The sequence below is a fragment of the Microcaecilia unicolor genome, chromosome 4, assembly GCF_901765095.1.
Source record: "Microcaecilia unicolor chromosome 4, aMicUni1.1, whole genome shotgun sequence".
NCBI classification, from domain to species: domain Eukaryota; kingdom Metazoa; phylum Chordata; class Amphibia; order Gymnophiona; family Siphonopidae; genus Microcaecilia; species Microcaecilia unicolor.
The window spans coordinates 174995636-175008398 of record NC_044034.1 but is presented as its reverse complement, the minus strand read 5'-3'; the positions used below and the strand labels follow the sequence as shown (position 1 = coordinate 175008398).

Here is a 12763-nt window from a genome sequence, read left to right as displayed (position 1 = left end):
AAAGCTGTTCAAAGTTGTCAAAACATATGCGGATTGTGAAAAATTGCGGGAAGACCGTAACAAACTGAAAGACTGGGCATTCAAATGGCAGATGAAATTTTTCCCCCTACTTACTAAGCCACGCTAATGGGCTGTCGGCATTGTCACACAGCTTGGTAAACGGGACTAATTGGACAAATGGAAAGTGATACACGTTGGGAAGATTAATCCGAACCATAGTTACCTGATGCTAGGGTCCACCTTAGGAGTCAGTACTCATGAAAAAAGATCTAGGTGTCATTGTACACAATATGCTAAAATCTTCTGCCCAGTGTGCAGCAGCAGCCAGGTTGTGCACGCGTATCAGCAGGTGGAGACTGAGAAAAAACTCTGACTCTAGAGAGCCAATGAGAGCCTTGGTCATGTGACCCTAGCCTCAGTATTTTCTCAGTCTCCCAGCAGGTAGGACGTGAGCCCATTAGTCTCTCTCTTGGTATTTGTCTATATTTTTTCCTACTTTATTAATTTCTATTGAGGTTGCTCCTGATACTAAGCGGCTTAATTTTCAGACTCTGGGGTGTTACACTCGGGTGCCCTGAGTCCCTCCCCCTTTTTCCTCCCCATCTCCCTTCTGGTGTATCCTCAAAAGCAATATTAATAACTAAGGGAAGGGCTACCCTTTAAGGAGTATTGCCTTTGGGAGAGGCAGCCAGTAATTAAAAAAAAAAAGAAAGAAAGAAAGTAAACAGCAGTGAAAGCTATTAAGTGTTGTTCCCCACCGACCTAACGAGCAGGCAGCTCTGTTTTCAACTCTGTGGGTGTTCTTGTGTTTTTCTGTCATCAGCTGTTTTGAAAAAAAACAAAACGAAAGAAGGCAAACCAGTCCGTTTTTTCTTACCTCCTTGCTCCTGTCAGCTCTCGGTTTTTGTTGCTATAGTTGGGTATATGTTTTGACTGGGCATCGGACCGGCTCAATAGTTGGATTATAAAAACAAAAAAAGGCGCGAACCGCTTCGCCGCTATTCACCTCCTCCCCCGCTCCTCCCTCCCCTTCTTGTGTGCCCTGTGGAATGCCCGCTCAGTCTGCAACAAATTTTCCTTCACCCATGATCTCTTCATCTCCCGTTCCCTTTAACTACTCGCCCTAACTGAACCCTGGCTCACCCCCGACGACTCTGCCTCAGTCGCGGCCCTATGCCATGGAGGTTATCTCTTCTCCCATTCTCCCCGCCCAGTTGGCTGCGGTGGCGGCATCGGGTTACTACTTTCGCCCTCCTGCAGTTTTCAACCTCTCCTCCTACCGCAGTCTCACTGCTTCTCATCCTTTGAAGTTCACTCCATCCGTCTATTCTACCCGCTGCCACTCAAAGTTGCAGTCATTTACCGCCCCCCCTGATAAGTCCCTCTCTTCCTTCCTTACCGACTTCGATGCCTGGCTCTCTGTTTTTCTTGAGCCCTCATCCCCATCCCTCATTCTTGGAGACTTTAACATACACACTGATGACCCATCCGACTCTTACACTTCTCAGTTCCTCACTCTAACCTCTTCCTTCAACCTCCAACTGAGCTCCACCACCCCTACTCACCAATCTGGCCACTGTCTTGACCTTGTCCTCTCCGCTACCTGCTCACCCTCCAATTTCTGCGCCTCTGCTGTTCCTCTCTCTGACCATCACCTGATCACCTTCACACTTCGTCACCCTCCCCCTCAGTCCCGCCCAACACTAACCACTACTTCCAGGAATCTCAAGGCTGTCGACCCTCCCACCTTATCCTCTAGTATCTGTAATCTCCTCCCTTCCATTATGTCCTCCGAGTCTGTCGACAAGGCTGTCTCCACTTACAGTGCCACTCTGTCCTCTGCACTTGGACACCCTTGCACCATCCATCTCCCGTCCCACAAGGCGTACTAATCCCCAGCCCTGGCTGACCCCTTGCACCCGATACCTTTGCGCCTGCACCCGATCGGCTGAACGCCTCTGGAGGAAATCTCGCACCCATACTGATTTCATTCATTACAAATTCATGCTATCCTCCTTCCAGTCCTCCCTATTCCTCGCCAAATAAGACTATTACACCCAGTTGATTAATTCCCTCAGCTCTAACCCTCCTCGTCTCTTCGCCACCCTTAACTCCCTCCTCAAAGTGCCCTCCGCTCCCACCCCCCCCTCACTCTCTCCTCAATCACTGGCTGATTACTTCCGCGACAAGGTGCAGAAGATCAACCTCAAATTCACCACCAAACCATCTTCTCCTCTTCACCCTTTAACCCACTCCCTCAACCAACCAACCCAGGCCTCCTTCTCCTCTTTTCCTGATATCACCGAAGAGGAAACCGCCCATCTTCTGTCCTCCTCGAAATGCACCACCTGTTCCTCTGACCCCATCCCCACCAACTTACTCAACACCATCTCTCCTACTGTCACCCCCCCATCTGTCATATCCTCAACCTCTCTCTCTCCACTGCAACTGTCTCTGACACCTTCAAGCATGCTGTAGTAACACCACTCCTCAAAAAACCATCACTTGACCCTACCTGTCCCTCCAACTACCGCCCAATTTCCCTCCTACCCTTCCTCTCCAAGATACTTGAACCGCCGTTCATAGCCGTTGCCTTGATTTTCTCTCCTCTCATGCCATCCTTGATCCGCTTCAATCCGGCTTTCGCCCCCTACACTCGACAGAAACGGCACTATCTAAAGTCTGCAGTGACCTGTTCCTTGCCAAATCCAAAGGCCACTACTCCATCCTCATCCTCCTCGACCTATCCGCCGCTTTTGACACTGTTAATCACAATTTACTTCTTGCCACACTGTCCTCATTTGGGTTCCAGGGCTCAGTCCTCTCCTGGTTCTCCTCTTATCTCTCCCACCGTACCTTCAGAGTACATTCTCATGGTTCTTCCTCCACCCCCATCCTGCTCTCTGTTGGAGTTCCTCAGGGTTCTGTCCTTGGACCCCTTCTTTTTTCAATCTACACCTCTTCCCTGGGCTCCCTGATCTCATCTCACGGTTTCCAATATCATCTTTATGCCGACGACACCCAGCTTTATCTCTCCACACCAGACATCACTGCGGAAACCCAGGCCAAGGTATCGGCCTGCTTATCCGACATTGCTGCCTGGATGTCCAACTGCCACCTGAAACTGAACATGGCCAAGACCGAGCTTATTGTCTTCCCACCCAAAACCACTTCTCCTCTCCCTCCACTCTCTATCTCAGTTGATAACACCCTCATCCTCCCCGCCTCATCTGCCCGCAACCTCGGAGTCATCTTCGACTCCTCCCTCTCCTTCTCTGCGCATATCCAGCAGATAGCCAAGACCTGTCGCTTCTTCCTCTATAACATTAGCAAAATTCGCCCCTTCCTCTCCGAGCACACCACCCGAACTCTCATCCACTCTCTCATTACCTCTCGCCTTGACTACTGCAACCTACTCCTCACTGGCCTCCCACTTAGCCATCTATCCCCCCTTCAGTCCGTTCAGAACTCTGCTGCACGTCTTATCTTCCGACTTGACCGATATACTCATATCACCCCTCTCAAGTCAGTGCACTGGCTTCCGATTAGGTACCGCATTCAGTTCAAGCTTCTCCTACTAACCTACAAATGCACTCGATCTGCTGCCCCTCCCTACCTCTCTACCCTTATCTCCCCCTACGTTCCTACCCATTACCTCCGCTCTCAAGACAAATCCCTCCTTTCAGTACCCTTCTCCACCACCGCCAACTCCAGGCTCCGCCCTTTCTGCCTCGCCTCACCCCATGCTTGGAATAAACTCCCTGAGCCCATTCGCCAGGCCCCCTCCCTGCCCATCTTCAAATCCTTGCTCAAAGCCCACCTCTTCAATGTCGCCTTCAGCACCTAACCACCATACCTCTATTCAGGAAATCTAGACTGCCCCAACTTGACATTTCGTCCTTTAGATTGTAAGCTCAACTGAGCAGGGACTGTCTTTCTTTGTTAAACTGTACAGCGCTGCGTAACCCTAGTAGCGCTCTAGAAATGTTAAAGTAGTAGTAGTACACAATATGCTAAAATCTTCTGCCCAGTGTGCAGCAGCAGCCAAAAAAGCAAACAGGATTCTAGGAATTATTAGGAAAGGGATGCAAAATAAGACCAAGAATATTACCATGCCTCTGTGTCGCTCCATGGCGCAACCTCACCTTGAGTATTGTGTTCAATTCTGGTTGCTGTATCTAAAAAAGAGATATAGCAAAATTAGAAAAGGTTCAAAGAAGAGTGACAAAAATGATAAAGGGGATGGAACTCCTCCCGTATGAGGAAAGGGTAAAGAGGTTTAGGCGCTTCAGCTTGGAAAAGAGACAGCTGAGAGGGGGGAATATGATTGAGGTCTATAAAATCCTTAGTGGTGTAGAATGGGTAAAAGTGAATCGATTTTTCAGTCTTTCAAATAGTACAAAAACTAGGGGATGCTCAATGAAATTACATGGAAATACTTTTATAACAAATAGGAGAAAACATTTTTTCACTCAAAAAATAGTTAAGCTTTGGTACTTGCTGCTGGAGGATGTGGTAACAGTGGTTTAAAAGAGGTTTGGCAAGTTCCTGAAGGAAAAGTCCATAGTCTGTTATTGAGATGAACATGGAGGAAGCCACTGCTTGCCCTGGGATTGGTAGCATGCAATTGGTACTACTAATTGGGTTTCTGCCAGGTATTTGTGACCTGGATTGGCCACTGTTGGAAGCAGGGCTAGATAGACATTGGTCTTGACCCAGTATGGCTATTCTTATGTTCTTAACCTATTGATCAAGAGTGGAGGCATGATCTGAGAATCAGGGAAACCAGGGATCAAATCTTAATTCAGTGCAACTTTGTGCAAGTCATTTAACCCTCCATTGTCTGTTACAAAATTTAAATTGTAAATCCTCTGGGACAGGAGTATACCTACTGTACCCAAGTGTAACTCACTTTTTGCTGAAGTTTTGTAAGGTGAATAATCAAATTTAAAATTCATATTTAAGGCTAGGCTTCTAGTATGTGTGTGGTGTTTGTTAGTTTTGTTTATTATCATGTTGCTGATCAAAGAAGTCTTAAAAGGAGAATAGCAATAATAAAATCAAGTGACAAAACAGAATATTCCCCTGAACCAGAGGGGGAGGAAGGGAAGAGGAGAGCAAACACAAATATAAGATATTCCAAAAGGACAATGTGTTTCTCCCGCTGAGCACATAGTGGCACACATTTCTAAGTGTAAGCAAGTATGAGTATGACAAATACAGAAGTCTTTTCTTCTCTTTTTTCAGCTCTTAAGGGGCATAGTTACTAATCCCAGTTATTAGTATTTAGGCCTTAGTGCATAAAATGGGTCCTATGGTAAAAGGTACAATCATATAGTCTTACATCTAATAATAAACGTATGAGTTGTATATTATAAATATTACCATGTGTCTCCACTTGGAAAGTTCAGATAATCGTCTTTATTGTTGAATAACTGATTATCTTTAAAAATAGAAGTGTAAAACATAAATATACAAACTGATGTAGATCTACATATATTCAGAACTGTCTTCAATCTCTGCTTTTTATAGTATTATTTTGTTATATCACTATCATACTGCCCAAAATCCCTCTGTAACACTAAATGTCTAATTTCTAATATCTTTCCATTATTCAAGATGAATTGTAAGCCACATTGAGCCTGCAAAGAGGTGGGAAAATGTGGGATACAAATGCAATAAATAAATAAATATTTTCCCATGAGTAAATTCCAGAGAAGATGTTGTCTATAAGTAAAGAATATTTACCCATTGAAGTAAAATGTGAAATGTTTGGGACTTAACATTTGTGCATGTTTTTTGTATTGATACATTTATTAGACAGCTCTTACTGTTCTTGTATATATTTCTGTGAATGCTTACTTTTCTTTATTTTTGTTTATCAGAGTCATTTGAAGAAGGTGACTGAGCAGTATCCAGATGATGTAGAAGCATGGATTGAACTGGCACAAATACTAGAGCAAACAGATATACAGGTACAAGTGTGAAAGAATGACATGTGCTGTAATGCTTTTAGTTTTAAAAGGACCCATGAGGTGCAATAACTATGTCAAACAAAATTTATATTTGTTCAGAATGCCCTCTCTGCTTATGGCACAGCAACTCGCATCCTTCAGGAAAAAGTGCAGGCAGATGTCCCACCAGAAATTCTGAATAATGTGGGTGCACTCCATTTTCGACTTGGAAATCTAGGAGAAGCAAAGGTACTAACTTGCATTCACACCATTGTAAAGAGTTCAGGTCAACGTTGGGAACAAAGTTCTCACATCAAGAAATAATAATAATAGGAATGAAAATACAGTTTGTCATTTTATTTACTGTAATTTTCTCTATGTAACATGCATGTTTACTTACTTTCTGAAGGGAAGAAAGCTTATGAGAATGACATTTCAGTGTGTGACAACCCCCACCACCACCACCACCATGACATTTGTATTTTCTGTCCAAACCACATTTGTGAAACATCAATGTTTTTCTTATTTATTTATTGGGGGGGGGGGATCCACATATAATTGTAAAGTAGGTTCCATTAGTTCTGCTTGAAACAACTTGTTCAGAATAAAATGGTTTTAGGTAAAACCTTCAAATGCCACAGTCCAGATTGTTTGCCAATTTCCGCTACCATCTGTGCCTTGTAACTTGATCCTGTCTGTACTTGGTACTCCAGTACTGCTTTGCAATTTTTTTTCTAGCATCTTGAGTTGGCCTTTCTGGGCTGATCCTGCATCTTAAGTCACTGCATCACACGTTCCGTGGTGTGCAGCTGTTGGTGCCGGCATGGATCCATTTCTGCTCGTCGTCTTTTCTCCACGCACATTGCCACTGTGCAGTTTGAGGTCTCAGTACTTTTAGGTACCATGAGACTGCAGTGACCCCTTGCATGCAGAACCACCAGTTTTGTGATACCCAACAAAACTGTGACCTTCAACTGCACAGTGTTACTCTAGGTAGGAGTAGAAAGGAGGCTGAACAGGGGGGATCAGCAGCAGCGGATATGTTCCTTGGATTTGAAGGCAGCTGTAGAGCCAAGGGTCCTAAATTGAGGATGCATATTATACACTGTACAAGAGGGTTTTTGTTTTTTTTTTTGTAATTTGACAGCAATTTTGCACAGTTTTATGTACAGGGTTCTTCTGTACTGAATATTCGTATTTGATTCGGCCCCAATTAGTGCACCGAATACATTCGTATTTGGCCGAATAGTGATTTAAATTTGAATAATCTGGGACTCTATTATGCTAAATCCTTCTGAAATAAACACTTGATCTCTGATTTCACATTGCTTCTTTTATTATTCGTTAAAGCTCAATGCCCATTATTCGTATTTGGTATTTATATTTGGCCAGATATTTTTCATTATTCGTATTCGGCTGAATAGTAAAAAAAAAGCTATTCAGTACATCTCTAGTACCAGGTCCATTATATTTAGAAAATTATGGATGAATATAGTGATTATGTGAGATCTGAAATGTGGAATATTCTGTGACACTTGAATTAAGTCCATGAATACAGTTGTTAGCATACTTTTACATTTGTTTCTCCTATTATCTTTCAGAAATATTTTTTGGCATCATTAGATCGTGCCAAGGCAGAGGCTGAACATGATGAGCATTATTATAATGCTATCTCTGTTACAACATCTTATAACCTTGCCAGGCTATACGAAGCTATGTGCGAATTCCATGAAGCCGAAAAGCTGTACAAGAACATTCTAAGAGAACATCCTAATTATGTGGACTGTAAGACATGCTAGAATATTTTTCTAGTAAGACATTTTGCATGAACTGCCAAAAATACTTATAGAGGTGAAGTTACAATGTTGAGATGAGTGCTGTATTGACAGTGGTGTTCATAATTGTTGGTTATAAACATCAGCAGTTGAAAAAGTGATGCTACCTGCAGTTCCTCTTACACACACACCCCTCAGATCATCCTCCCAGCTTACCACCCTTCTGTATTCTCTCAGCTCATCTTCCCCCTCCCCCAGCATTCACTGACCTTTACCTTGCCCAGTTCTTACCCCCATATGATATGTCCCCTTACCCAGTCTCCACCACCTTATCTGCCTTCTTCACTCATCCCCTTACCCTTTTCCATCAGCTCATTACTCCTTTCATACATGTCTTTTTGTTATCTCCAGCTCTCCCCCCCCCCCCCCCACAACACATCCCTCCAGTTCCACTTTGATAAAAGGCAATAACGAACATCTTTTCTTCCACATATTGCTCATTCCATATCGTCCTTACACTATTCAAGAACTTGTGGGTTAGTCATGTCCATTGACCAGCTGGTGGAGATAGAGAACACAGAAGTGAGCTGAAGCATATTACCCTAGCCTGCTAGCTGAGCCCTTCACTATTTTCTTTCTCCAGCTGGTCCAGTTAGTTAGCTGGCTTCCAGTTGAGCTTGCTGGGCAATCTAAGAACATAAGAGTAGCCATACTGGGTCAGACCAATGGTCCATCAAGGCCAGTATCCTGTTTTCCAAACAGTGGCCAAACCAGGTCACAAGTACCTGGCAGAAACCCGTTCAGGAGGTCATTTTTGGAGGTTCCAATCTTCTTCAGCCTATGTCTTCAGCAGCTAGTTCCTGAAACCGGCAAAAAAAAACTGTTTTGCCCTTTAATCGAGACAGCTGTGTGTTCAGTGCAGGGAGAGGGTCTGGTTGCAGCTCAGAGCCATTAAGTCTCCCTTTTATTTTCCTATCTGGAGCGGTACCCAGGGCAGTTTCGGTAGTCTCTCGGAGGAGACTCCTGCCGGGCCAGTGAGGATTCCCACGTCAGATGTGCGATCATTCCAGGGAGTGATGGTGACTCCTGCTGAGTCAGTTAAGTAGTGCTCCCACTGTGGAGCCCACCATGAATCATCTGGCCATTGCTTCTCCTGTAAATTGAAGGAACACGAGAGAAGAGGTGAGTGCTTCTCAGGGCAGCATGCTGGCTCTGGTTGTACTGTGGCCTGTAGATTCCCCTAATACAGCAGCCGGTGGTTCACTTAACAGCGCAGGGATGGCAGCCATTTTACCACTATGTGAAGAGAGTTCAGGAAAGGCTTTGGAGCTTCTCGCGCAGTAGCAAGGCACTGTTTCTTCTTCTCCTGGAGGGCCAGTGGGCATGTTTTTCCCTGAGTTTATTTTAGTGCTGTATCGGGCATACAGAGTCATGCAGGTGTACCTCAGACTTCCTCTAGCTCACTGCATTCTGCTCATCCAGCTCCCAAGAGGTCCCATTTTAATCCTTCTGCTGTGGCTGAGAGGGAGTCTCCTCTTTACCTATTTTGGATGACACTTTGGTCCTTTCGGAGGAACCTTCAGTTAGCCTTTGAAGGATGAGGAACTTCCTCTTGAGGAGGGGGATGACTCCAAGGTGCTGAGGCTATGTTGCAAAGAAGAGCTGAGAATGCTGATCTCTGACGTGTTGACAGCACTTTCTGTCGAGGACCTTTCGGCTTCTGCCTCAGGAGGGCAGGGGCCTTCTATGATGAAGGGCCTTAGGACTCCTCTAAGGCCTTCTTCATGTATCCAGATATACAGGAGTTGATTTTGGTGGAATGGATGACTCTGAATATGGAGTTGAAAGTGGGGCGGGCCATAGCCTGCTTGTACCCCTTGTTGCCCAAGGAAGAAGAAAATCTCCAGCTACCACATGTGGAATTGCTGGTGTTGATCATGAAGAAGACCACCCTTCCAGTGGAAGGAAGTATTGCTTTAAAGGATATACAAGACAGGAGAATTGAGCGTGGTCTAAAGCAATCCTTTGAGGTAGCTTTCCTGGGTCTCCAGGTGACCATTTGCATCTCCTTTGTCGCACGAGCATGCTTGAAGTGGCACCAGCAATGCCAATCTGTCCAGTTGTAGGCCGGGCCGGCTTACTTAGTGTATGCGATCTACGATATGCTCCAGGTGTTGGCTGAAGGAATGTCTTTGGCATCTGTGGCTCAGAGGCAACTGTGGTTGCGGAATTGGTCTGCGGATGCGGCCTCCAAGTCTTAGCTGCTGGTGAAACTCATTTAGGACAAATGCCTCTTTGGAGAGGACCTGAGTAACTGGTCAAGGTGCTAGGAGGGTCTAAACCACAGCACCTGCCTGAGGACAAAGCAAGAAGTTCCACTTGCTCAACTGTAGGGTCCTCCCGGTCTAGATTTCGGGAAAGCAGGAATTACAGATCAGACTGTCAGCAGTTTGGGTAGCAGTCACAGTTTCAGGGTAGGCAGTCTTCCTTTCATTTGAACAGGAAGTCCATTTCCCAGTCGGGAAGGTCTGCAGGGGCCAGGGGCCTTCTTTTCTGCCCAATGCAAGTGGGAGGTTGTCTTCAAGGCTTTGTAGAGGAGTGGGCCTCCATTATGTCAGATTAGTGGGTCTTGGATATTATCGGGGAAGGCTGCAAACTAGAATTCTCCCACCCGATTGCACTGCTCTTCTTGCAGTCTCCCTTTTGAAAGGGCGATAAAGCATTGGCAGTTCAGGCAGCCGTGGAGTCTTTGCTCGCCCTGGATGCAGTGGTTCCGGTCCCTCACAAAGAGCCGAGACAAGGAAAGTACTTGATTTACTTTGTAGTTCCCAAAAAGGAGGGTACCTTTCATCTAGTATTGGACCTCAAGAGCCTGAATTGGTGCCTGACAATTTCACACTTGTGCATGGAGACCTTGCAATCTGTAATGGCTTCGGTACAACCAAGGGAGTTCCTGATGGCACTGGATCTCATATCCGCATTTGGCTTCCTCACCAACGGTTTCTGAGGTTTGCGGTGCTGGGTTGCCAACTCTCAGTTTAAGACGATACCCTTTGTCTCGCCACAGTTCCTTGGACATTTTCCAAGGTTATGGTAGTGGCTGCGGCCTACCTGCGATGTCAGGGGATACGAGTTACTCGTACTTTGATGAATGGCTCATTTGGGCCTCGTCCTTTGCCGATACTGGGTAGCAACAACTACAAGGGTCCATCTTGAGTCATTGGGCTGGATGATGAATTTCGAGAAGAGCTGACCGGTTCCCTCTGTCGTTGGATTATCTGAGGGTGCTGTTTGACATGAGGCAGGAGATTATCTTCCTCACTCAACATAGACGGGAGAAACTGATCCACCATGTGCAGGTTTTTCTGTATTGGAGCAGGCCACAGACTTGGGACTATGCCCAAGTGTTGGGGTCTATGATGGCAGGGATGGAAGCAGTGCTGTGGGTGAGAGCTTGCATGTGCCCACTTCAGTAATCGCTGAGGAGCCTTTGGTCTCCAAGGACTACACTGTTCGGCTACCCTGGATGTCGGTGGCCTGCAGAAGCATGCGATGGTGGTAGTGGTGTCGGAGAGGAACCTGACTAAGAGTGTCACCTTTCCCATTCTGTGCTGGGAGATAGTGATGACGGACACCGGCCTGGGGATGGGGAGTGCACTACCTTGGTCATCTGACTCGGGCCACATGGTCTCAGATGGAGGCATCTTGGCCCATCAGTCTCCTGGAACTCGGAACAACTTGCTATATACCCTTGAGGTGTTCACTCTTTTCCTGAGGTTGTCCTCGGAAGACCAGCGAATAATGAGTTATAATAATCTGTGTGAGAAATGACTGAGAATAAGAGGGTGAATATATGATATGGCTTAACGGAAAGTATACGCTGTAAATCAAAGAATAAAGATTGCTCAATATGAATTCTAATTGTCAGTTTTTGATCAAAAATTTGACCTAGGATTCTAAGCTTGGTGTCAGGATATCGGGGGATTCTTCCTATTTCAAGCAGCAGTGTCCCAGATTTTGTCTTTCTTGCAAGATGGTCATGAAAACTTTAGTTTTAGTTTAGTTTCTTTACTTATCTGCCTATATCTAAGCAGAACACAAAAAAATGTACACAGTCTACAAACACATGTCAAGCAGTAACACACAAAGTTAAAAAAAAAAAAAAAATGCAATATTTCCATCTACATATTTTAATTAGTTATAAACTTATTTGGACTCAAGTAGTGACATCGGGCTGTTACCACCTTCGTTTGGAGGAGGTTTTGCTTGATTCTCATCCTGATGTGCTTAAATTTCTAAAGGGGTTTGCACATTTATAGCTTCTGTTGTACTGAATAGTTCCTTCTTGGACTATGTGGTTCTATGCATCTATGCCTTTGAAACTATTGAAAGATTCTTTAACAGACCTTACCCCAAAGACAGTTTTTCTAGTGACTATTTCTTCTACCAAAAGGATTTATGAATTGCATGCCCCTCTTCTTGGGAATATTTTGTTTTACAGAAGCAAGAGTTACCATTAGAACAGTTCCTTCAAAATTTATTTTCTTCATAATTGAAGTTTAGAGCTTTCAGCTTTTTCAGTGTGACAGGGAGTTTAAAGTATCGAGGTTTTTGAATGTTCATAAGCAGAATGATGTGGTAGCCGTGTTAATCTACTTTTAAAGGTAATAAATAGAAATAAAACAAAACATAGAAAAGAAAGTAAGATGATACCTTTTATATTGGATTAACGTAATACATTTTTTGATTAGCTTTCGAAGGTAACCCTTCTTCAGACCAGAAATAAGCAAATGTTGATAACAGTATATATATAAGTGAAACACAAAGCATTTCAATGACAGTCTTCACAGGAAGAGGGGTGAAACATGGGAGCTGGGTGGATGAGATGCATGTAGATAAGAGGGTGACAAAGCAGTAGAATTTTATGGTTTATAATGGGCTAGAGAACTCAGATCTTTAAGTCCTGTCTGGTGGGTGTCAAAATATTTAATCATTCTGACTTCAAAGGTCTTATTCCTGGATTGTCTTAAATAT

At 44.6% G+C, this 12763-nt stretch overlaps 1 protein-coding gene across 1 annotated transcript in view; it reads left to right on the top strand.

Annotated features, from left to right (window-relative positions):
• The window catches only part of CTR9 (CTR9 homolog, Paf1/RNA polymerase II complex component), a 280854-nt gene that overhangs the window by 106181 nt on the left and 161910 nt on the right, over positions 1-12763 (top strand). Inside the window, exons 10-12 of the mRNA XM_030200983.1 lie at positions 5886-5975; positions 6075-6203; positions 7556-7739. Of these exons, the coding sequence (XP_030056843.1) occupies positions 5886-5975; positions 6075-6203; positions 7556-7739 (403 nt within the window). The remainder of the gene's footprint in view (positions 1-5885; positions 5976-6074; positions 6204-7555; positions 7740-12763) is intronic.